General features: G+C 28.4%; 3 protein-coding genes across 4 annotated transcripts; all 3 read left to right on the plus strand.

Moving 5' to 3' along the window:
* Positions 1-697: 697 nt before the first annotated feature.
* Positions 698-5,179, plus strand: LOC119678849 (senecionine N-oxygenase). 2 transcript variants are annotated; one of them, XM_038090920.1, is made up of 6 exons: positions 698-1,115; positions 1,502-1,664; positions 3,431-3,617; positions 3,694-3,865; positions 3,924-4,459; positions 5,003-5,179. In XM_038090920.1, exons 2-6 carry the CDS (start codon positions 1,648-1,650, stop codon positions 5,168-5,170), a joined length of 1,080 nt encoding a protein of 359 aa, XP_037946848.1. In that variant the 5' UTR covers positions 698-1,115; positions 1,502-1,647; the 3' UTR covers positions 5,171-5,179. The 2 variants fall into 2 exon arrangements, with proteins under 2 accessions (XP_037946848.1, XP_037946847.1); XM_038090919.1 differs by lacking the exon at positions 698-1,115 and having other exon boundaries at positions 1,431-1,664.
* Positions 5,180-9,422: 4,243 nt separating this feature from the next.
* Positions 9,423-12,664, plus strand: LOC119674597 (paired mesoderm homeobox protein 2A-like). Its single transcript, XM_038085742.1, has 3 exons — positions 9,423-9,507; positions 11,449-11,654; positions 12,587-12,664. Exons 1-3 carry the CDS (start codon positions 9,453-9,455, stop codon positions 12,662-12,664), a joined length of 339 nt encoding a protein of 112 aa, XP_037941670.1. The 5' UTR covers positions 9,423-9,452.
* A 3,164-nt stretch (positions 12,665-15,828) lies between these two features.
* On the plus strand, positions 15,829-23,541 carry LOC119678846 (histone-lysine N-methyltransferase trr-like). The gene is made up of 8 exons (XM_038090916.1): positions 15,829-18,972; positions 19,039-20,196; positions 20,293-21,094; positions 21,153-21,617; positions 22,273-22,859; positions 22,921-23,050; positions 23,115-23,297; positions 23,359-23,541. The coding sequence occupies exons 1-8, from the start codon at positions 16,058-16,060 to the stop codon at positions 23,449-23,451; spliced, it is 6,333 nt and encodes a 2,110-aa protein (XP_037946844.1). The 5' UTR covers positions 15,829-16,057; the 3' UTR covers positions 23,452-23,541.
* Positions 23,542-24,272: the final 731 nt, after the last annotated feature.

Raw genomic sequence — 24,272 nt, forward strand, 5'->3', positions numbered from 1 at the left:
ATATTTTTTACATCAGTATGTTCTAAAAATATTACTCAGAAATATAAATGATTTAAATCTACTTACTGTTTATATGAAAAAAGTTTTTGATTTTTTCTTTTGGCAAAAATGTTTATAAATTCATAAAAAAATGTTCTCGTATACATAAATCTATACATATATATTTATATTATAAGCCACAGCTGAATAGCTTACAGAATTATTTTTATTTGTAGCGTGATTCATTATTTATTTATGCGAATATTAAACAATTGTAGTTTTATAAATAATTTTTAAGTATTAAGTGAATTGTACATTAACAATAATTAATTTTATTGTTGTCATATACTGTAGACTATATAATTAAATTATTTTAAAGAAAATTTATTTGTTTTTTTTTCTTTAATGAAATCATTTATATGCAAAGCAAGTTGATAATGTATAGTACTCGTATATTAATATTGAAAATATCTTGAAAGAGGTTATTAGTTTGCTATTTTTTTATTTTTTTGTGATCTTTTAAATAAAAAACAACTTTTTTGTTTTTTATTTTTAATTTAGTTTTTATAGCTATTTTCTATATAAATATCACTGACATTTCAGTGTTTATTTGACTTTTTTCTCAATGCGAATTATTATAAGCAGTGACAAATAGGTTTATCATACAAATAATAAACATATATAACTTCATCATACAACATATAACATTAAAGTATTTAAACATACAAATACTCAAAATAAATCCATGTGCCTTAATCGAATCCGGGCAATTAAACAGGTGATACGTATATATTTTTTGTGAGCGGAAGGAATATACAGTAAATCGATAAAGAAAAGCTTCATAATGAGTTAAAATCCAACGGGATGACAATGACATAAAGTACCATCCAACAAATAATATGATATACCTCAAAATACCGATATTGAAGAACTTCAATTTATGAAAACTATAAACGATCAGATGTGGTTTACCAATAAAAACTTCATTAGTTTTGGAAAATAAGCTAATTTGAAATAATACTTCAATTTAATCTATAAATATTGTATATATGTATAAGCACACATGTAAATATCTTGATTCATTCTGCACAACTTTATGTGAATATGACAATCTTCATATCTTCTTAAAATAATAAGTAAGTAATAAAATTGTAATATATTTGATGAATTATAAATAAATTATATTTATTTATTAAAAGTTTTATTTATTTGTCTTTGTTTTATTAATATATATAAAAAGCATATAAATAATGAAATTATTTAAATGCATTTAATCTCGAAAACATATTCAATGTTTGTATAGATTAATCAAATGATATTTTAACCTCTGCATTACATGGTGTGAAATTAACTTACTTCATACACTGATAAAAAGTAGATTCCTTATCGCAGTGTAAACAATAAATTTCTCAATTGCAGATTTTAATTAAAAAGAAATTGATTCAGTTTAGTAATATAATTTCATTCTAAGTGATTATACATAAGAACGAATATATAATGAAATTATTAATAATTGGCGCAGGAACTGCAGGACTTTGTGCGGCAAGGCATGCCATCAGCCAGAATATAAAACCTATTGTTGTGGAACAGGGAGCTGAAATAGGTGGAACATGGGTATACAGAGATGAAACCGGAACAGATGAATTTGGATATGACATACATAGTAGCATGTATTATGGTCTGAGGTATTATACATTTCATGCTATATAAAACTATAAATATTTAGAAATTATATATTAATAATATAAATAATAATATATAATTACAATAATTAATTTTCATCATACATAAAAATATAAATACATATTTAAAAAACAGATTAAAATAATTTAAACATATGTTTTTCAAAAGAGCGAATTTAATACAAGATAGTAATAAAATATCTTGTTACATTGAAAATAAACATTGATAACATTAATAAAGTAAATTTTTTTTACATATGTTATATAATAAACAAAAATTTAATAAAAACAGGTAAGACTTTAAACGACATCTCACTAAAAGCTTGAATATGCATGCAGAATTGTATTGTGCGCGTTTGCATCGTAGCTAATTATAAGGGTCTTATTATGTGTGCTACCGTAGTTCATTAGACCTATTATGTTCGGTGGCTGTACTTCGTTGGTGTCTCCAGGAAAGTAAGCTGAGGTTATAACCGCCTCTATTTTTTTTCCATTTGAATCTGTTTCAACTAGTACTTGAATTTTGATGGTAAAAGAGCAAACATTGTTCTCAACCTAAACAAGAAGAGTCTAAAGTCATTCTTTGGTGCACTAATAGGCCACGCCGCTTGCAATAAACATCCACACAAAATAAGTATATCCGACACAAATATGTGCAGATTCTGCTGTGATAAGGAAGAGTCTATAGAACATCTGATCACCATCTGTGATGAACTAGGCCACAGAAGAAACAAAATATTGGGTACATACTAAGTAGAGGATAAAAACCTTCAAAAAATCCCTCCGAAGGAGCTGTTTCGATTCCATGTCTTAGCCTAAACCTAAACCATAAATCATTGCATTACAATAAATGCATGCAGAAATTTAATGCAGATATCCCGTGACAGATATTGGGTTGTTGTATTTAAATTTTACGGAAATAAATGCTTTAATAAATTTTTACTCTAAATTCAAATAAAGCTTTAATGATATGAAATGAATAAAGCAAATGTCATGTCCAAAGTTTTGAATTTAAATAAATTATAAAGGTAAATTCCCTTACCAAACAGTTAATCTTAATCTTTTCATTATGTTAAAAATATAATAGTGTATTTAAAGTAAGAACTCAATTGAATATATTGTGATTTTACCAATATATAAAGTAATTATCATGTCTGAATCTAACATATTCAGATTGAATCTCTAACATATCTAACATAAATCTAACATATTTACAATAATATACATTATTGATTCTTTAATCTATATAGAAAGTATATTCTCCGGTCAGAGTTATTGGAATTATATAATTTTTATTTATCTTCTTAATAAAAACAATATCGGAAGAATAATGTATAAAGCAAGTATACCACCCGAAGTGTTGCATCAGCAGAAAATGCAAAGAACCACTGAAGTATGTTCTTTCTTTTAAAAACTTGACTGAAATTCTTTGAAGGTACCAGCTTTGAGAAACTGAACTTTATTCTTGATATTGGAGAAAGCTATCTCTCAAATATTGTTAATAACACATTTAACTTCAACTGTTATCTAGATCTATATGTTATATCGCTCAGCCTGTTCTATGCACCTACCTAACAATAAGGAAATTTTTTGCTAAGATTTTAATTTAGAATTAAATAATATTAAATATAATATATATATAAAGTGCAATATTTAAGGAAATAAACCGATATATTGTCTAATTTTTGTTATCTATTTATGCCATTAAAAATCTAATTAAAAATTTTATCAACAACACAAATTAATTAATTTTGCTCTTTGGATTTCAGAACAAATTTACCTAAGGAAATTATGGGTTATCCAGATTTTCCCATAGAAGAATGCGATGTTTCATATGTAACATCAGAAACTATAAAACAGTTTTTAAATGACTATGCGAATAAGTTCAATTTATTGAAATACATTAAATTTTTGCATTCCGTGATAAGAGTAATACCTTTCAAAGCCGGATGGCAGGTAGGTATATTATACAATAAATAAAATTGTGTCTATACTTTAATACAGTATATACTACAGTATATCTGCTTTATAGGTATTAATTAGCTCTTTGACTGATAAAAGTGTGCATAAATATTTCTTCGACAATATAATGATATGCACTGGACACTATCACACACCTTCATATCCAATATATGTAGGAGCAGAACTATTCACAGGTCTTCAGTTGCACAGTCATGACTTCAGAAGACCAGAAATGTTTAAAGGTAAAAATTATAATAAATATTCTAATTTGTGATTTTAATTATTGGAATTTATTTATAGGACAAAAAGTTCTAATTGTAGGAGCTGGCCCAAGTGGCATGGATTTATGTCACAAAATTTCAAAACATGCTGAAAGTGTCACTTTAAGCCATCATATCGTTGATCAACCAAAAACAAAATTTTTGGGCAATGTCAATCAAAAGCCCGACATAAAAAAATTGGATAAAAATGGAGCATACTTTGTTGATGACTCCTATGATAATTTCAACATAATATTTTATTGCACTGGTTATAAATATAGTTTCCCTTTCCTTAGTATTGATTGCGGGATTTATGTTGATGAAAATTATGTTAATAATTTATATAAACATTGTATAAACATTCAATATCCCACAATGTCTTTTATTGGGATACCGTTCTATGTGTGTGCTTCTCAAATGATGGATATTCAGAGTAGATTCGTTTTAAAATATATGACTGGCGAAAAACTGTTGCCAACAGTCACGGATATGCTAGTTGATATGGAAAAAGAAATGCAAAGCCGATGGAAGAAAGGATATAAAAAGCGACAGGCACATCTATTGGGCTATCAACAGGTAATAAACGTCAATAATACTATTTATATTGCACTATTAGTCGCACGTACAGGAATACATTGTTCATTTTGTGTTAATTGTTCATTTTTTTTTTTACATTGTTCATTTTTGTGTTAATACGAGTACTAATTTAATATGTGTTAAAGATAGAAGACAAAATAAAAGAATGACAAATATTTTAGAGGAACATAATAAAATCCCAAAAGATAGAGAAAATAAATCTATATTAAAACCAAGAAATATATAGGCATTAGAAAAAAATTGACGATATGAGAGAATTAAGAAAATATTATTTAGAAAAATATTGAATATATGAAAGTTTGACTAAGACTTGGTTTAATTCTTAATAGTGAGATCAAAAAGGTATTGATTTTTATACATTTAAGAAAACTGAAATATTTTTTCACATACAATTATATGAAGAAAATTTTTGAAATGAGGCAGATATGCAGTTGATGCATTTTCGATATTATTATTATTAACTTCTTTTAACATTTATAAATTAAAAAAATTAACAGAATTTATACTTCTATTTTGTTTTAGATGGAGTATTTCACAGATTTAGCAGAAACAGCAGAAGTAACCAATATAAAGGAAGTTATGGCAAAATTACACAATGAGAGTAGTGAACGATTTCTTGATGATTTGCTACATTTCCGTGAAGATAAATTCAAATTAATTGATGACTTTACATTCATTAAGTATAATTAAACTCTTTAAATTTTGATGTTAATAGATTTTATTTAAAAATATTTATAAATGTTAATAAAATAAATATATGTGTTATTGATATAACTATATAAAAAAAGTTTCCATTGTAATTGTTTTAAATGTTATTTATTTTTCTATGTTTTTTAACGCTTCAAGTGGAATATAGATATTAGTGAATATAGAATTAAGGTAATCATTATATCTATTGTATTCCAGAAATACTAGTTTGTGGCACCTTACAATTAAGCAATTTATAGAGGAGAAATGTCTGCGTCACGTCACCTTTTATAGGCATGAATTAATATCAGGGATTCACTTTTTTTTTATTTTTACATATTTACAAAAATCCCAATACAAATTACAAGTAAATGTTAGGTTAGGTGTGTGCGATCCTGAGTTAATTGTCCATATTGATCAAATACTGTTCATCACTTTCATTGAACCTTTACCGTTTGCAAGCGAACCAAGTAATTTTTCCAACATGGGTAAGAAGAGATGGATTATACATAATATCAACGACAAGAAATTTCAATGTACTTATTATTTTGAGTATTTAAAGCACCAATAAATTTTTTAAGACTAAATTTGTTATATGTAAATTATTGACAACAACTCATTAATCATTTTAACCTGGTTATTCAAAAATACGAAGTTAAAAAGTAGATTCATATAATGTTCTGTCACCTGTTTTTTGTTGTACTTTCTAATTCATCAACCATGATATTTATTAATTATATTTACAAATAAATAAATACAATTCACAAACAATGCTAGATTAAACTACGCTTTTTTGTTCAAATTGTATTTATTTTGTTTATATGAATATCTTGCCATTATTGTTTAGCTGAACATTTTATTCATTATATAAATGAATAATAATATTATACATATATACGAGTATATTAATAGTTTAATTCACTTATCACAGGTAATTGTGCAGATTGTTAGATTTTCGAATATGCCACCTCAGCATTGCCAGTTAGCAACATTAAAAACTATAAGATACCAGTAATTAACTAAACTTTATATATAAAATATTCAATATTTTTGTTGGCACTGTAAAAATAGTAAATTATATATATACCATTCATTTTTTTTTAAATCTAACAATATATATTTATCTTTTATTTAAAACGTTCTTTTTAAAAAATTGTTTTCTATTGCTGAACTAGTTAAGTCATAAAATTCAAGTATCTTCAAAAATGTAATTCCCATGTGAATCAACCGCTTCAATAAGCCCAACACTTTCAATTATTGCAGCAGGTCATGAAGCTAATGAAACTCTTTGCAAAACGCATCCGCTTTAAAAACTAAATTGTTTTAGACCAAAACGCGAGGTGTAACATTATTGGTTACTTCCAAATTGGTGTACTATGAAGTACAAATTGAAAAACCTCCCCCTTTATCATGCGCAGTATAAATTTAATCAACGAAAGTAGTTGTATCACTTTGAAGAAAAAAAAGTTACTATAATTTAAATTAATGAATATATTGGAAGAATCTTATATCCTTCTGTTTGTTGCTAATGTAATAGAGACATAAAAATAATTATCAAACTAAGTTTTAAGAAACTGTTTTTAATTTTTTATATATTTTTTTTCATGATAATTTTTTTATCAATAAGATTTTTCAAAGTATTAATATAATATATGTAAAAATACTGATCAGTAATCACCAATTCTGCAACTGTCACTTTTTTGTCGTATATGCTAGACGCATTTTTTATATATAGTATAGTTTTTTATGTCCAATTGGTTTGTCCAAATTTTTTTTATATTAATCCCTTAAGCTGAAATCTTACCGAAATTCTTAACTAATTATTTACTGGTGTACCATTGTTATAGATGCCGTATGTTATACATAGAATTTTATATTAAATTATATATAATTGTTATCATGTTTAAATTAAATATTTTAATAATTGATTTATTATGTTTATTATAGATTGTGGAAAAATGTACAAACCATTGATTCGCCCAGTAGTAATACATGGCTGCGAGACATTGGAGATTAACTGAAACTGATGCAAGCAAGATAGCAGTGTTTGAAAGGCAAATTACTCGGAAAAATTTGACCCCGTGAAAAAAACGAGATGTTTTGCATAAGACACAACCACCAGATAGAACGGCTAGCTAAAGGTGATACAATCAACAAATTTATGAAAAAGCTACGATTAAGATGGGTTGAACATTTGATAAGAATGCAGGATACGAGAGTATCGCTTAAGATTTATGAGAAAGAACCAGGAACCAGCTAAAGAAGAGCGCGACCTAGAAAACGATGGAATGACAGTGTGCAGCAGGATTTAGAAGAAATTAACATAAGGTATTGGAAAACAAAAGCAAAAAAGAGAAGAATGGAAGAATGTTTTTAAACAGGCTTAGGCACTACATAGACTTTATAGTCACGGATGATGATGATTATAGATTGTGAGCAATTTTAATATAGTTTTTAATGTGCTGTAGGTTCCAAATTCTTATATTTTTGAGAATTACTGGCATATTACAGATTAAATTCCTAACCTCTGAGTTTATATAATTGTTCTGGCACGAGATCTTCAAATCCCTCACAGTTTTCTATGAAGTAGCACAAACTACAAAAACTTGCACTTTTTGATTTATGCTTAATAAATTTATGTTATGAATGCAGTATATTATAATTCTTATCAAGTTTAAATTAAATTTTCTTTTTAACTGATGTTTGTAGTCCATTATATATTGTGAGCAATTTAATAGAGAATTCTTGTGTTCTTCTCATTTGGCTAAATTTATTTTTTAATTTGAGCTGAAGTGTTTTTGTGATACGATTCATTTCGTAAATATATTGTTTATGACATTATAATTGTTATCCATTATGTATTAAACGTTTATTTGATATATTACTTTATAAGCATTCTTGATTCTGCATTGCTATTATTTGCCTTTGACGTGAAAAGTTGTTGAAAGTCAATCAGTATCAAATTGTGGCCGAAATATTCCCAACTATTATCAAAGATTAAGTTTTAACTTGGAATAGGAACAGGAATAAACAGAGTACCAGATTCCAACGGAGCGGAGCACTGCGACCATAGTTGATCCTTTGTGCTGTAACAGGCCTTTACCGAACAGAAGACATTCCGCCTTCCGAATGAAAGCCAGAATGTCGATCGTTAAGGACGTTCTTATTTCAGAAGGAAAGAGTAGTTCTCAACCCAATGACCTCCTCCTGGTCCAGATCAAGGCTAGGCAGTCACGGAGAATATGACTGGAAGTCTCGACTACTTCTAAGCAGAGCCGACAATCTATCTCTTCGGACAGACCCATTTTGTTAAGGTGATAACGCAGTCCATGGAAATCCGTTAAAGGACACCTTACCATAACTGTAGGGATGAACCAGCTCTTTACCCTGACGGTTACCTGGAATGTTGCGCCAGTAGCGACTTCTTTCGGTTGAAAACCATTTCAAATTTTAACTAAGTTACTATATTTATATAATTTTGTAGATTGGATTAGACTACTGTATCTACAAAAAAAAAAATTTAAGATTGATTACATTCTTTCAGAGATATACTTGTGGTATATGAGTTTAGAAAAATATTTCTGTATGTTTTAATCACGCCATTTAGTTCCCTCTAAAAAAACATAATTATTAAATTAAAAATAATTTGTTTATCCTGTAATACATTAATCTGCAATTCCTAAAGTAAAATCTATTACTATATTTTAATTTATTACAAAAAATGCCGCGTCCAAAGCTGATAAGGATATTTATTAATAATTTATAACGGCCCCCATAGACATGAAGATAACACAGATTACACTTGTACAAACGATTACAAACAGGCATATGCCTCCTGTGGCTTATCTCAACCTACGGTGTAGATTTAATGTTTAAGTGAAAATTACTTTTCCACCCCTAAAACTCAACTCGGAATAGCACAAATGGTTTATGTGAAATAAAAGCACTTTAGTTTTTATTTATTGAACTGAGGTGTCTTTGTTTTTATTGTTCAAATATAAGCTTAGTAATGTTTTGATAAAATTTACAAGTAATTAACATATTAAGATTAAACACTGTGCATTGTGGCTTAAATTATATTATGATAAAAAATTATAAATTGTATAAAAGAAAACAAAGTAAGATTTTTTTAAAATAAATTTTAATTGAACTTTATTCTATACTTTGCCGACGGTGTTAAATAATTTCGATATAAAAAAAAATGAACTCTACTCTAATTAAGAAATATGGTGAATTGAATACTAATTTTTATAATGGCAATAAAAAACCGGAAATTTTTAAAAATATGAGCAGGCCGGATGTTTTACTATATGACTTGAATGTACCAAACTTAAATCAAAGTAAGTGCTTCAAATATGCATTGAATTTAATTTGAAATTAGTTTAATTGTTGTTCAATATTTATTCTTAAAACATAATGATAATATAAATTGTGCTATATTTGTAATAATAGTAAAATGCCACTGTAGAATTTTAAATATAAACAAAATTCAATTCTTTAGTTTTCAAAGCGCATCAATTCTGTATATAAGTGCATATTACAAATATTTAAAAAAAAATATTGAAATAACTGTAAGAATTACTTTTACAGATAAATATATATTGAAGGCGACATTCATATCATTTGTCATTATCGACTAAAACATCTCCAAAACTTAAAGAACTGCCTCCAGCAGACGCTGTGCAATTAAGCTATTTGATTGTCCAAACCAAATGTGAAAATAATAATTTTTATTCCTAAGCTTTTATATAACTGTTCAATTGATCTAAATTAAATAGTATTTTTGGACACATCAAATTATTTGTATGTCAAGGGATAACCAACTACATAAGTTGATAGTTGATGATCACCTTCAAAATAATAAAAACCAATAATCCTTTTTGACAAATAATTTTTTCGTAGACAAAATGGTTTCTATTGAAATATCTTGGATAATTTTCTTCAGTCCAAGATTGCGAAGACATCAAAGATGTTTCTTCAGTCCAAATAGTGTTTAAGTGCATTTGTTCTTATTTTTCTAAAGTTCTCTCAATAATTAAAATGTTTGTTTATTTTCAAACTTATCTAACAAACAGTTAGATCCAGACCCTAAAAATGATTTCATTTTGATTTTAGATTAAATATCCATTTAACGCTATAAATTATTAAGTTCTTCCAATTTTTGTGATTAGTTATCACCGTTAACTAATTTAACATACCTATATAAAATACTAAAACATTAGATTGTGATAAAAGTTTCTCATTTTAAATATTGAAATCTGTTTCGATTCTTTCATCTGAAGCCGCTCATTCTAAAACGTTCTCTTTCATTTCCTTGTAGTTCCCCAATCCGACAGGCATAACCTTGCGAATTTCTTCTAAGCACCTATTGCATCATGCTACTTCCCCCAGCGGGTAAGGGCTTAGAATATTTCTGAGGTAAGCATGCTTGCCGTAAAAGGCGACTAAAATCTCAGCGCTATGCCAACACTTGGCAGGAAGTGTACATTGTAGTAAGCATTGTTTCAGCTTGCAACACTCGACCAGAGGCATAAATCTAGTACTACGGGGATCAGTAGCCCGCAATTTCGGTTATGCTGTCCAGTAGAAGTTGGCCTTGTAGTGACTGTGGTTAGTTCTCAAACTTACGCGGGAAGAATGATCAGGTATTTGTTTATCGTTCATTCGGCATGAAATTGCGTAATCATCATCAGGTGCTGTGACCCAAAGATCAACAGAGGTTAGGTGCGCCTTGCATAAAACTTTATCTTGATACATGAGTTTGTAGAGCTAAACAATACTGGTACTGTATCATGTCAGCTGGTCAACAGATTTGTTGAGAATTCCATAGTTTGATAATGCGATTTAATCACAAAAATCCATCATATTTAAATGTTGAAAAAAGGTTTTAACCGCTCGTTAATTGTATTAGTTCCCTTATCTGTCTACACCTAAACAAAAGCATAGATTTGATGTTGAAATTTTAGATTCTTAGCATAGTTGTGGTACTAGTTTGCCTACACCGCTAATTGGTTCGTAGTATTACGAATATAGTTTTTGTTTCATTAATACTGGCCGTTATATCTGTCTACAAATATATAGACGTTTTAAAACCGATCAATTTTAAGACGAGGAAAATATATATCCCATAGCGATTATATAAAGAAAATAAATATGTCACTGCTATTATGTAAAATAATTGGTTTTCTTACTAATTCTAAGATTTGAATTTTTGGCTATGTTTCGAAAAGTTGGAATGTAATTACAACTTTTTAATTTACTCAATATATGTTTCATTGCAGATGCATCAGTTGAAATTTTAGTCGATCAAGAATCATACTTGGAGGATAGTAGCAATACATTACAAAAACACAGGAGAATAAGAACAACATTTACACCGAATCAACTTATAGAACTTGAAACTCTATTTCAGGAAACCCATTATCCTGACCTATATTTGCGTGAAGAAATTGCTATGAAAATTGGATTAACAGAAGCTCGAATACAGGTATTTTTTTAAATAAATTGTATAAAAAAATTTTAATATTAATTTGATATAAAAATAAAAAATATGGTCAATAATTATTCATTGAAATTTTTTACTAATAATAGGATCGGATTAATAGGAATATATTATAATATACAGATTTATATATTAAAGGAATAGAATATAGATTTATACTGGATAATAGATTAGAAATTTTTTGAACCATTTTTGTTTATTTTTAATCAATTTTAATTTACTATTTTAATTTTAATAAATGACTCCTTGTCATTTTTCGTGTACCTGAATATTTTCATCAGTGTAGAACGCCTTTGGTTTATTGGTTAAAATCCTGGCCAAATAATTTTCAGAGGCTCTTCGGTCGGTTAATTTTGTTACTATTAAGAAAGTTTTGCAAAGACCGATATAAATGGTAGTCCGACTTAATCCTACATTCAACTTAATTTAAAACAAATAATAAAATAAAGCATTACCATCTCAAGACATGGCTTTGTCCTATGTGACAGAATGTCTGCCCCGTTTTCTTCATAAATGGAGGTGAGACTTCTAATCATAGATGTAATTATGATTATCAGACATTTCAAAGAGGTAGATAATGTGGAAAGAATTTTGGACTGTAGTTAAAACTCCATTACATTACAGAAGATTTTTGAAGATATTGCAATACCCTACTAGAAATCTTAAGCTCACATTTCAAAACAGTCTATGGAAAATTGATATTTTGTAGTGTGAAAAGATAATAACATATTCAGTTAAAAAATGTATTGAGAATCTTAAAACCCAAATTAGATCACATCGAATTTAGGTATATATTATTAATACTGATTTCGATTACTAGCACTGATTACTAGCACAATTGGTTTTCTTGATATTATTTGTTTTTATATTTAAAAAAAGTTTTTATGAAGAGAAACTAATTTATTTTCTTTTTTCAGGTATGGTTTCAAAATAGAAGAGCCAAATTCAGAAAAGAAGAAAAGCAAAATCAACGTAAATTGCGGGAACATTTTTAATTTAAACGAAAACATAATTAATTTAAAGAATTCTATTAGACTTGTATAAATTAAGATTGTTCCATCCAATTTTTTTTAGTTTACTTAGCTACATAAACGTTTATTACCTATATAAGAACAACATTTGTTTATAATTATATCAAACTTAAAATAAACATAAACCGGTTCTTAATTTATTCATTTCAAAATTCTATGTAGTATTACTTCCAAAATCTCTAACATGAAATATATCATTTTATTTCAAACTGGATTTTAATAAAAAATTTTTATAATAAATATTATACACAAATGAAAATTAAATTTTTTTAATATAAGAAATATGTAAATGTGAATACGAAATAAGTAGAATTAATATAAATAAATAATCTTGTTGAAACAACGAAGATCTTGAAAATTTCGTCTTATATTTTTTATTTAATAATATTATATAATATTAAAAAAAAAACTAAATTATTTTATTTTATATAGACTAGATTTTGTACATTTATTTTAATCTCTACCTTTAATAAATACATTAAAGTTTTGAAAGATATCATCCGTCTTAATGTATATATAGTATATATAAGATGGAATTTCAAATAAATGGATCTTTTTTAAAGTACAGTTAAAAGGGAACTCGAACTTCCCTAAGTCGAATATTTCCACAACTCGAACTCCTATGTACGAACTTTGAATTTTCAACAACTCTTCCTTGTATTTTTTTCTTCATATATCGAATTCCCCTAATTCGAATATTTCCGTAACTGAAAGTAAAAATTCATAGCTTTTTACGACTTTCCTTTAAATTCATCTCCACCTCTCGAATTTTTGTTTTGCGTTTATATTTTCAAATACTTTTATCAGTTACTTTTTTAATTTGCGCTACAATATTGGATTCTAACTTTCGGCAACACTCATTATTGTAAATTTACTTAATGCAATGATAAAGTTGTGCTTATTATCAGTGAAGCAGTAAACTTTCAATCACAAACATGAGTAAAAGAAATTTGAAATGTTTGAAAATTAATTAATTTAATTATTGAAGTAGAAAAAGGTGACAAAGAGAAAAAAGATATAGCCTAAAAATTTCTTCTAACACTTTATTAACGATCTTAAAAAATAAAGACAACTTTGAAAGAGAGTTTTGTAATAATAAACGTAAACGGATGACAATATGTAAATATGATGACGTGGATGAAGCTATATTACAATGGATAATTACTGCAAGAGCAAAAAATCTACCTCTGTTATTAGAGAAAAGGTGAAGAGCAGTTTGCAGACACAATTGCTGCAAATAAAGATGCGATTCAAGACAATTTGAACATTTGTTCATTCCAGAGCAAACGCACTGGATAATATATTTCAATTAAATAATTTAGAAAATTATATAGAAAAAGAACAATAAGTAAACAGAAAACCAATACATATAATCGAATATTTTAATTAAAAATTTTGTGTGTATATTCAAATTATTTAATACTATGGTTGGTTAAAAGTAACTGAATATTTTAAATAAAAAAAAATTTGGTGGAAACCAAAAAAAGTGTTTTCATTATAACTCAAATTTTCCCTAACTCGAACTTTTTTGCCGTCCCCTTGACGATTCGAGTTAGGTGAATTTCACTGTAGTTATTTGTAAGAAAGGCATGTAGTAAGAATTCTAAATCATTACTGACCCTAAATGTACTAAATTTAGTACAAGCAATAGATTTGTGAACTAAACATCACATTCGCCCGACTACTAATTCAACACCAATAAATTTGATTGATTCTCTCAGTTCAAAAGTTAGTCCAAAAATTAAGTTGTAGAACGTCAACGTAGCTACAACTATGTATATAAATATAATTATACATATATATACATACATATAAATATAATTATAATGAAAATATAAATTAAAACGTTAAATCGATAATGCATTGTATAGTTTGATCTTTATTGCTCACCAATAACTTTTATTGACCACCGGCTTAAATTTTACTCCAAATTTGAATTGTTTGGGGGTCAACTTCATGGTGACAACAGTAATTATAATTAAAAACGCTTAATCAAACAAAGAATATACAAAAAAAACTATAAGTATATGGTTTTCTTTAATTCACACTTTCTGCGGTAATTTAACCTATTTTCCTTCCTATTAAGCAACAGCATATCACTCCAAGCTTTCGTTTTTACAGTGTGATAAATTTTTTGTACAGTACGAATTGACACATAACTATCACAAAGTATTTCTTCATTGTAATAAAAACAGAACCGGAAGAGGTGGAAAAAGTTAAATTATATTTACAGCAAAACGTTTTTATTTCTCTTAATATATCCTTATTTATTATTTTTTTAAACGCTTTAAATTTTAAATTAAATATTGAAAGTTAAAATTACAACACTTTGCAGTAAAAATCAGGTCTGATGTTTCACTGAATACTACTATCAGATGTTAGACTTGATACCTCAGTAATAAGTTAACTCGGTAACTCAGTAACGTTATTTGACAAGAAAATAATACAGGGAACAAAAAAAGATAATATATACAAAAAACGCAAGTTTTACTTTATTTTTAATTTTTTTTCATTTCTTGTAAAAATCCTTATTTTATATAAAACAATACAAACAAAAATAAAATCACTTACGTAGATAGCTTAATTTTGCAACTTTATCGAGAAAGAATTCAGATTTGCGCTCAAGCCATTTTTCAACTTTTACAAATTACAAAACTACGTCTAAATAACAAGCACATCTGAATACCGCTGCTTTTTTAAATATAAATCGTAAAAGAATTCTCTAATATCTTAATATCTTATAATATTGTTCAAATGTTTTTACTATCCTACTTAACAGAATTAATTTTTGTTATCATGTTAACAAAATATAGATAAAAATTAATCTTTGGTATTCGTGAATAAATAGTTTTATAACATAACAACCTTTTCTGAAATTAAGAATTTTAATATTCATAACGTTTTAACATTATTCACTTAAATTGGCCCTTAAATTATCTAAATATTTTGGTATAAAAATATTTTTTATAGTTTATAGTTTTACAGTTTTTTTTTATACATTTTAGAGCTTCATTGAAAACCTTTATGTATTTTTTCACACCTTCAGTTTCTGCCAATATTCTTTGCTTCAATTTTCATCATGGAAATTTGTTGTGTTGTGTTGCATGATTTCATCGTTTCTATAACTATGAAGATACACCTTGCATACACATATTATACATGTACAGAATATTATTATTAAATATTAGCGATAAAGTGGCATCATCGTTTTAAATTAAAATAAATTCATGTATGGACTAAGTTGAAGTGAACAGGTTAATATTTGTTATATTTGTGTATAAATATACTTATCATCGCCTAAATAGAAAATAAATGTATTTAAGTAGAATTAAGCAAATTGCTTCAGACTGTAATTAAATGGATAAGAATTGTATCAAACGCTCCATTGATACCAACGATGATGACAACAACAAGAAAATTAAAATTGATATCAGTGGAAGCAAACTAATATGGAACTATACAGATAATCCAAATATAATACAAGCAAAAACAATTGATGAATCCCTGCAAGATGAAGCAAATAAACAGAAAAGTGAAACTTCAACCAGCACCGAATTCAGTGTCTACTCGGATGAAAAATTGCAAGTTGATAAAGATATCAAGAATTTGAACAACTCTGTTAAAGCTGACCGATCAAATGAATGCGTTGTTTTTGCGCCAAACATAATGGAATTTACAGAGTCTAAAGATAAGGACAATAAAAACATAACGTCCAGTGCTACGACCAGTACTACTTCATTAACAGACTTTAGTCATATATCATTGACGAACACTCCACAAAAAATAACCAGAAATGACATAACTTCATCAACCATTAGCACCAGTGACACAATAAATATATCATCATTTCCAGGCTCATCATCCGATGAAATTGAATTAGTTTTAATACCCTCATCACAAGAGTTAAGCATTGCAAATTTTCAAAAGAAAACCGATAACAATGGTAAAAAAAATTTGCCCGCGAATATTAATATTATACGACAGAGTGCTCCATCGTATAGTAGAATTACTACTTTAAATTCTAATACCGGTGTTCAATCCACACCAGGCTTGTGGAATAGGGTAACATTACATTCTACTTTAAGAAATCAACCTATAATGGTTGCGTCTAAGAAACTACCGCCCGAAGTCACCCAAACAACTGCTAAAGTTTCAATAGGGAACACAACAATTTCAGTACCTTTGCTAAAACCACTCAACTCCACCTCACTTATAACGCCTAATATAACTCCTGATAACCAGAAAAACACTCAGCCCCCTAACATTGCACAACAGCAGCAACAACAAAATACAATAAATGTCAACAATTTTGTAAACGTTAAACGTGGACCTAAAATAACGCATCCAACTATTGTGTCATTATCACAGCTGCAAATTAAACCAGTATCTACAGCTAAAATAGTGCAAGCTAAAGTGTTAAGTAAAAAAGTGCCTATTATTATACCTCAAACATCACTAACAATGCAAAACTCTGTACAAGCTACTCCAGGCGTTATTACAATAACTGCAACTAAACCCAAACAAAATATTGGCGATGATTCAACACAAAATACTATTACACCAATAACGATTTCTAGAGACAACGCAGCATGTATAATGGTGGAAAAGAAGGACTTAAGTACAGAAACTTCAATAGCTGAAATAATAAAAAAAAATGAATTTGGGGCTACATTGGAGAGTAATAGAAAAACTCTTCCATTCAAAACTGTAGTCAAGGAAAAATCAGTTATGGAAGAAACAAACTTTTCAAATAGAACAGAAGTGTCTTTATCTGAAGATATTAAAAGGAAAATAGTGAATCGCAATGAAGGTCTTTTAACATTCTGCTCAGAAATAAAACCAGCAAACCCAAAAGAGATTTTAGTACAACAACAATCAAAAACCCTAAAATATACTACTTATACAAATATGCGAGCACCAGCTCAACAATATACAAATAAAATCGGAACAAACTCGACTGTAATTCCAAGTTCGACAATTGACTCCCATACAAATACTACGCTAACAAGTGATAATATCGCAGCAAAATTACATACCACACCATTAATAAGTATACCCAAAAATATATCCTTAGTAATAGCGAAAAGTAATATTACCCAGCAACAAAAGTCAAACATTAGTAATACTGTTACCTGTACAGATGCCTTTAAGAAAAAACTTAATGTAACCAAACCTGTAACATTAACCGCATTAACAACAACTCAACTAAAGACAACATCACAATCCGTAGAGATAGCACAGAATACAACTTCAGTTTCTCTAGCACTACAATCAAATAATGTTAAAACTGTGGATAGCGGCCTAGAAAGAAAAAAGTTGAATTTAGATACGGCTAATATAAATCAAAATCAAAAGCAGTATAAAAGTACATTAAAAACATTTGAGGAGAAAAAATTTGATACCGATAAAGCCATAGAAACAAAAAACATTTCTATTGAAAGTACAGAGCTATCTAATATAATTGCTAATAGTAATGTTACAAATACAACAGAATTGGACAACAATCAAATAATTGATAATACATATGAAACAAAAAGTTATCAACATATGCAAGAAGGTGAACCAAACACAGTGCAAATTTCAGTGCCTAAATTAGAGGACTCACAAAACGTTCTACTTAAGCAATTACTACAAAATTCTAACGCAATTCAAAAAACTGATATAACTTCAAATTCTAATGCGGCATCAGTTTCAAAAGGCTCAACACTACTCTTGTGTAATAACATTCCATCAGCACGCAAAGTGGGCAACGTACGTGCTCCATGTTTAGGTTTAGTAAGTTCATTAGAAGCCCAACTTGCTCGGCCAGTCATACCTCCTGTGCCTGCTACAGCCGCATCTCCAGTAAATTATCCGCAGCAGGTCGTGACAAAAACTGAAAACAACCCTGCTACGAATCAAAACCAAGATATAAGCACGGAAGAATCTGATATCATTCAAAATAAAGTTAAACTTAAAACAAGCAATATCATTTCTAAAGAAACGTCTTTTGTATCTAATCCAAATATATCTCACGAACTACCAGAAAACCTTTTTTCCGTACAAATGACAGTACCAGAATATGAATCTGAATTATCCAGCAATCATTCAGTTCCAATACAAAGATCATTATCAAATAATGAAATAAGTCAAAAAGAATTGCCGCCAAATGTCAGTTTAGCTGTATCAGAAAATAATCAATCCCTGTCGAGCATGAATAAAGAAGTAAAATGCAAAAACACTAGCTCTGTTAACATTTCTAGCATTAAATCTACGGATACTAAAAATTTTGGGTATATAAAATTATTTTTCTTATTATTACATATACTAATATATTATATTTATTTTTAATATTACAGAAAAGATCAGATACTAAATATCACTTCTACGGAACACAATATACCAATTAAAACAACAATTGTAAGTGATCAGCGTACTTACAACATACAACAAATTACAAATACATCAGCACAAAATTCTACAGTAAATGTGAATAAATTAGATAGTGCACCTAAGGATGTTTCCAATAATATAACTGTCTCTAAGACGATTGAGCCACCTAAAACAATTAACACAACGCAGTTAGTGAGCTCTGTAGCCACGAATAACTTACTTATACAAAAACAGAACACTAGACCTTCTCCAGTAGAATGTAGCAATATTATAAAACCTGAAAGTGGTTTTATTGATCTGGAATTAAGAAAAAAAAGAAAACGAGATTATCAAAAGCAGCGTCGTCAACTCACAAATAATGCAAATAAAATATTGGCACAAACTGCTGCGGAGCCTGCAACAACAGTACCAAATGCACTTGCTGGTAAGAAACGACAAAGAAAAATATCTAAAATGGAGGAAGATCATGATAGTTATGTTGATAATTTAATGGGTCATATTCGTCAGATGCAGCCACTCCAAGTGCTTGAACCATTGCTCAATCGAACTTATGGTGCATGCTCATTGTATGGTGCGTATAGCAACTCGACACGTGGTACACGAAACATAAAAGAGTACAAGGAACAAGCAATGGATTGTTCTGATGAATATGGGAAAGCACTAAGAACTCATGTAACATCATTATACGATGCAAAACGTTTTAGTGGTTCCGAATCTAATGAAGATAAACATTTACCAACAATTCAGAATGATTTTTACGATCAAGAGTTCTCACCACTCATATACAAAAATGATTATGAGAATTTTATACGTTTTGTAACAAGCATTAATGAAAGAAATATTGAACCAATAGATATAACTAATGGTGAAAATAATATCACACGTCTAAGATATTGTTCGGAAGATAAGTGTACGGGTCGATGTAATTTGTTATATTCTTCACATCCTGGAATATGTACAGTAAGCGAAAAATTTAATCATTGTTTGGATCGTATGTCTCCTATAATACCTTTAGTTCAACCAACTTTATTTAAAAAGAAATCAGTAAACATGATTTTAAAGCAAACATTAAAGAAAATTGACAAGTCACAAGAAAAAAAATGTGAAAACGATACATTTATGAGGTTCGTAACAATAATTTTGTTTAATAATTTACAAATTATTTATCTAAATATATAAATATATGTTAACCTATATAAATCAATTTGAATATTTTACAGAAAACAGGAAAAAGAAGTAAAAACAGGAAAAAAAAATGTTATTTTATCAATATCAATGGCAAATGCAAATCATATTTTACGAATTTTGAAGGACCTGGCCAACATTCTTAATATTACTCCTCCCACAAGTTATAAAATAATTGACAAACCTCCAGATGTTAATAATCAAGAAACAATTTCTACTAATGGAAAATCAAAGTCAAAATCTATAAGCATGCAAAAAATATTAAATGGTTCTGTTAAAATATGCAGATTTTGTGGAGATAACATTAAACGCTTTGGTGTACAAAATCAACAAAATAAATTTAATTCTAAAAAGTCTATCAACTCGTCAAAGCAAAGTTCGAAATTGATATTTTGTAATAAAATATGCTATGTTAATTTCTTAGCAAGTGAAAAGAACCAGTCAACAGAAAACCCACAGAAATTCAAACCATTTAAATTACCAAAAGCGTTAAAGTTTGATAATGAACCTGGTCCTGGTGCTGTAGAAACGTCTTGCAACTTAAATCCGTTATTATCAGAGAGTAGTATTAATACAAATGTACCAAACCAAATAAAATTTAAATATTATAGCAAAAATTGCTTTCAAAATGATGTGCAAAACAATAGTAGCAGAGTGGAAAAGGGTGAAGAGCAATTTGAAACAACTTCTTTAGCGAAAAGTAATCTTTCTGCCTTATTGAACAAAAATATTAAAAGCACAGCACCTGACACTCGACAATGTGTTCTATGTAGTCAAAGAGGTGATGGCTGGCCCAATGGTCCATCCAGATTGCTAAATTTTGACGTCGATAAATGGGTATTTATATATTTATATGTTAATATATAGTTTTACTAATATCTTATTTTAATTGAAGGTACATTTAAATTGTGCTTTATGGTCTAATGGCGTTTACGAAACGCTAAGTGGTGGACTGATGAATTTTCCATCTGCGTTGCATATATCATTTAATCAATATTGTACATCTTGCCAAAAAATTGGAGCTACAATTAAATGTTTTAAAACAAGATGCAATGCAGTGTATCATCTTGCCTGCGCTATTAAGGAACAATGTGCCTTTTATAAAAACAAAACTATAATCTGCCAGACACATACTCTCCGCACGGAAAAAGAGAATGAAATATCTTCGTTAATTGTGCATCGACGTGTGTTTATAGACAGAGATGAAGTACGTCAAATGTCCAATGTAATGTATCATCATGATAGTAGCAACTTATTGCGGATAGGAAGTCTTACACTTTTGAATATGGGCCAACTTCTACCGCATCAATTGCATTCATTTCACACAGCAGATTGTATATATCCTATTGGATACAAATCCGTAAGTACATTCAGTTCATTAGAAATTACTTAATATGAATTATGTAGATTTAAAGTACATAACATATGACGAAGTTATATAAATTTAAATAAAAATCACAATTCTACGTCGAAAGCTCCCAGTCATATCAGGGATTAGGAAATTCTCAACGAAACTAATTTTAGCCTTCATAAGAAAATAATAATGATTTCTGTTGGGCTAGGATCTCTAATGGAAACCTACAACCTTATTATTTTCTTATGACAGTTTTCGATTGGTAAATTTGGATTCAATCTAGATTTACTCTAAATCTAACAAAATCGAACATTTTTAGAGTAATATAACATTTTTGTAGTCGTTCTTCATTGATACATATATCGAATAAATCACAATTTATCTGTCAAATCATATGAAGCAGCTGTCAATTTAAGGGTAATCTTGCTATTCTGGCAAAATATCTATAGAGTTATATATTAATCTCTAGTGTTATACATTTTGCCACAGATTTACCAATCGAAAATGAATATTGCACTAAAAGTGCATCTTGATTGAAAAAATGACACCAGATTATCCATATTCTTTAAATATTTGAAACAAATAATTGAAGTTTGTATATAATTCTAGAAATGAATATTTGTGAGAGTGCGACTAAAAATTTATTTATGTTTTTATTTAGATTCGTATTTATTGGTCAATGAAACACGTTAATCAACGATCCCGCTACGTATGTTCTATAGCTGAAGTCGCCGGTCGTCCAGAATTTCGTATTCAAATAGATGATCCATCGGAAAAGGATGTTGAATTCCGAGCTGAAACACCGAAAGCCGCTTGGAGACCAATTTTAGAATCCATTGTAAGAATGCGAAACGAGAACAAGTTATTACAACTTTTTCCTCAGTTCATAGCGGGTGAAGATCTTTTTGGTCTCACAGAACCATCGATAGTGCGTATTTTGGAAAGTTTGCCTGGTGTGGAAACGTTAACGGAGTATCGGTTTAAATATGGTCGAAACCACTTATTAGAACTACCATTAGCCATTAATCCTTCTGGTGCTGCCCGTACTGAACAAAAGCAACGCCAGTTGCTCTGCTTACGAAAACCACATACACAGCGTACAAGTACAGCTTTTCGTATAACAAACAATACACCTGTTGTTGTAGCTGGTGAAGTTGCATGTCCTTATAGTAAACAATTTGTGCACTCTAAGAGTTCTCAATATAAAAAAATGAAGCAAGAATGGCGCTATAATGTGTATTTGGCAAGGTTAATAATTAAAAATGATTTTGTTAATTTAATATAACAAATTATCTGTGTACAATTTCAGATCTAAAATTCAGGGTCTAGGTTTATATGCAGCCCGAGATATAGAAAGACATACTATGATAATCGAATACATTGGGGAAGTTATACGCACAGAAGTTTCCGAAATAAGAGAAAAGCAATACGAAGCAAAAGTAATATAATAACATGGAATACATGAAAATAATATTTTTTAAAAATTTGTATTTATAATTTTAGAATCGCGGCATATATATGTTTCGCTTAGATGAAAATAGAGTTGTAGATGCTACTTTATCAGGAGGCTTGGCTAGATACATAAATCATTCGTGCAATCCAAACTGTGTCACTGAAATAGTTGAAGTAGACCGCGAAGTGCGTATAATAATATTTGCTAAGCGTAGAATAAGCAGAGGGGAAGAGGTATATTTTCAACTTTTTGGTTTTTTAATCTTTCAATTTCATTTGGATTTTTTTTTTAAAGCTTTCATATGATTACAAATTTGATATTGAGGACGATGCTAATAAAATTCAATGCATGTGTGGAGCTTCTAATTGTCAGAAATGGATGAATTAATATTATTAATATTGAATATCATTATTTTTTAAATATATATATATATATATAGAGTTTAATTGTAAGCAATTAGTTATAGGTATTAATATGTATAGATCATATAGTTTTGTTATATAATATATATATATATACATATGTATATATTAATAAAATATTTAAATACGAAATACGATCTTTTGGTGTTTTATAAATAGATTTACATACATACAAAAACTTTATGCACTGTATAACATTTGTGATAGTGCATATTCTCTTTGAGATATCGTTTTCCATCTACGCTTTATTAGCACTGCGTAATCTATCGCATATTCTTCATATGATTGTCTATGTAAAAAAATATGGAACTAATTAAATTAGATACTACTAACAGATAAATTATTTGTGAATATTAATAACCAGGTAGCAAATAATTCGTTTAAAAGTTTTTGTAAGAATTAAACTGCATTTATTTAAAGCTTTTGAAATTAACTGCCTATTCACAAAAATTTTAGAGACTGCTTATTTAAATATGATTATTATTAAACAGAGCCGTTGTCAGTGTACCTGGTCCTTTGAGTTATATTATGCTATTCTAGATAAAAGTCTCTTAAGATAACCTGGACAAATTAAAGCTGTTGATAAACCTAATAAAATTCCTTAATTCAAGACTTAAATTTTCATATGATTTAACAATGACTTCGATTCCGATTTTTAAAAGATGCTACTTAAAAGGAACATGTCCATTTAAGAAACCAGTGATTAATCTGAGTTCATTTTACACTGAGAAACTATTAAATCTTCTTTAAAAAAAACTCATAACTCAAACTAAATGTATAGCTGTA

The sequence above is a fragment of the Teleopsis dalmanni genome, chromosome 2 (assembly GCF_002237135.1).
Source record: "Teleopsis dalmanni isolate 2A chromosome 2, ASM223713v2, whole genome shotgun sequence".
NCBI classification, from domain to species: Eukaryota; Metazoa; Arthropoda; class Insecta; order Diptera; family Diopsidae; genus Teleopsis; species Teleopsis dalmanni.

Bases quoted from the DNA above. Each gene is read 5' to 3' on its own strand.
- LOC119678849 (XM_038090919.1), top strand. From the start codon at position 1,477: ATGAAATTATTAATAATTGGCGCAGGAACTGCAGGACTTTGTGCGGCA. The intron at 1,665-3,430 runs GTATTATACATT...TTTGGATTTCAG, and splicing joins AGCATGTATTATGGTCTGAG to AACAAATTTACCTAAGGAAA. The intron at 3,866-3,923 runs GTAAAAATTATA...ATTTATTTATAG, and splicing joins AAGACCAGAAATGTTTAAAG to GACAAAAAGTTCTAATTGTA.
- LOC119674597 (XM_038085742.1), top strand. From the start codon at position 9,453: ATGAGCAGGCCGGATGTTTTACTATATGACTTGAATGTACCAAACTTA. The intron at 9,508-11,448 runs GTAAGTGCTTCA...GTTTCATTGCAG, and splicing joins TGTACCAAACTTAAATCAAA to ATGCATCAGTTGAAATTTTA. The intron at 11,655-12,586 runs GTATTTTTTTAA...TTCTTTTTTCAG, and splicing joins TAACAGAAGCTCGAATACAG to GTATGGTTTCAAAATAGAAG.
- LOC119678846 (XM_038090916.1), top strand. From the start codon at position 16,058: ATGGATAAGAATTGTATCAAACGCTCCATTGATACCAACGATGATGAC. The intron at 20,197-20,292 runs GTTCGTAACAAT...AATATTTTACAG, and splicing joins GAAAACGATACATTTATGAG to AAAACAGGAAAAAGAAGTAA. The intron at 23,298-23,358 runs GTATATTTTCAA...TTTTTTTTAAAG, and splicing joins GAATAAGCAGAGGGGAAGAG to CTTTCATATGATTACAAATT.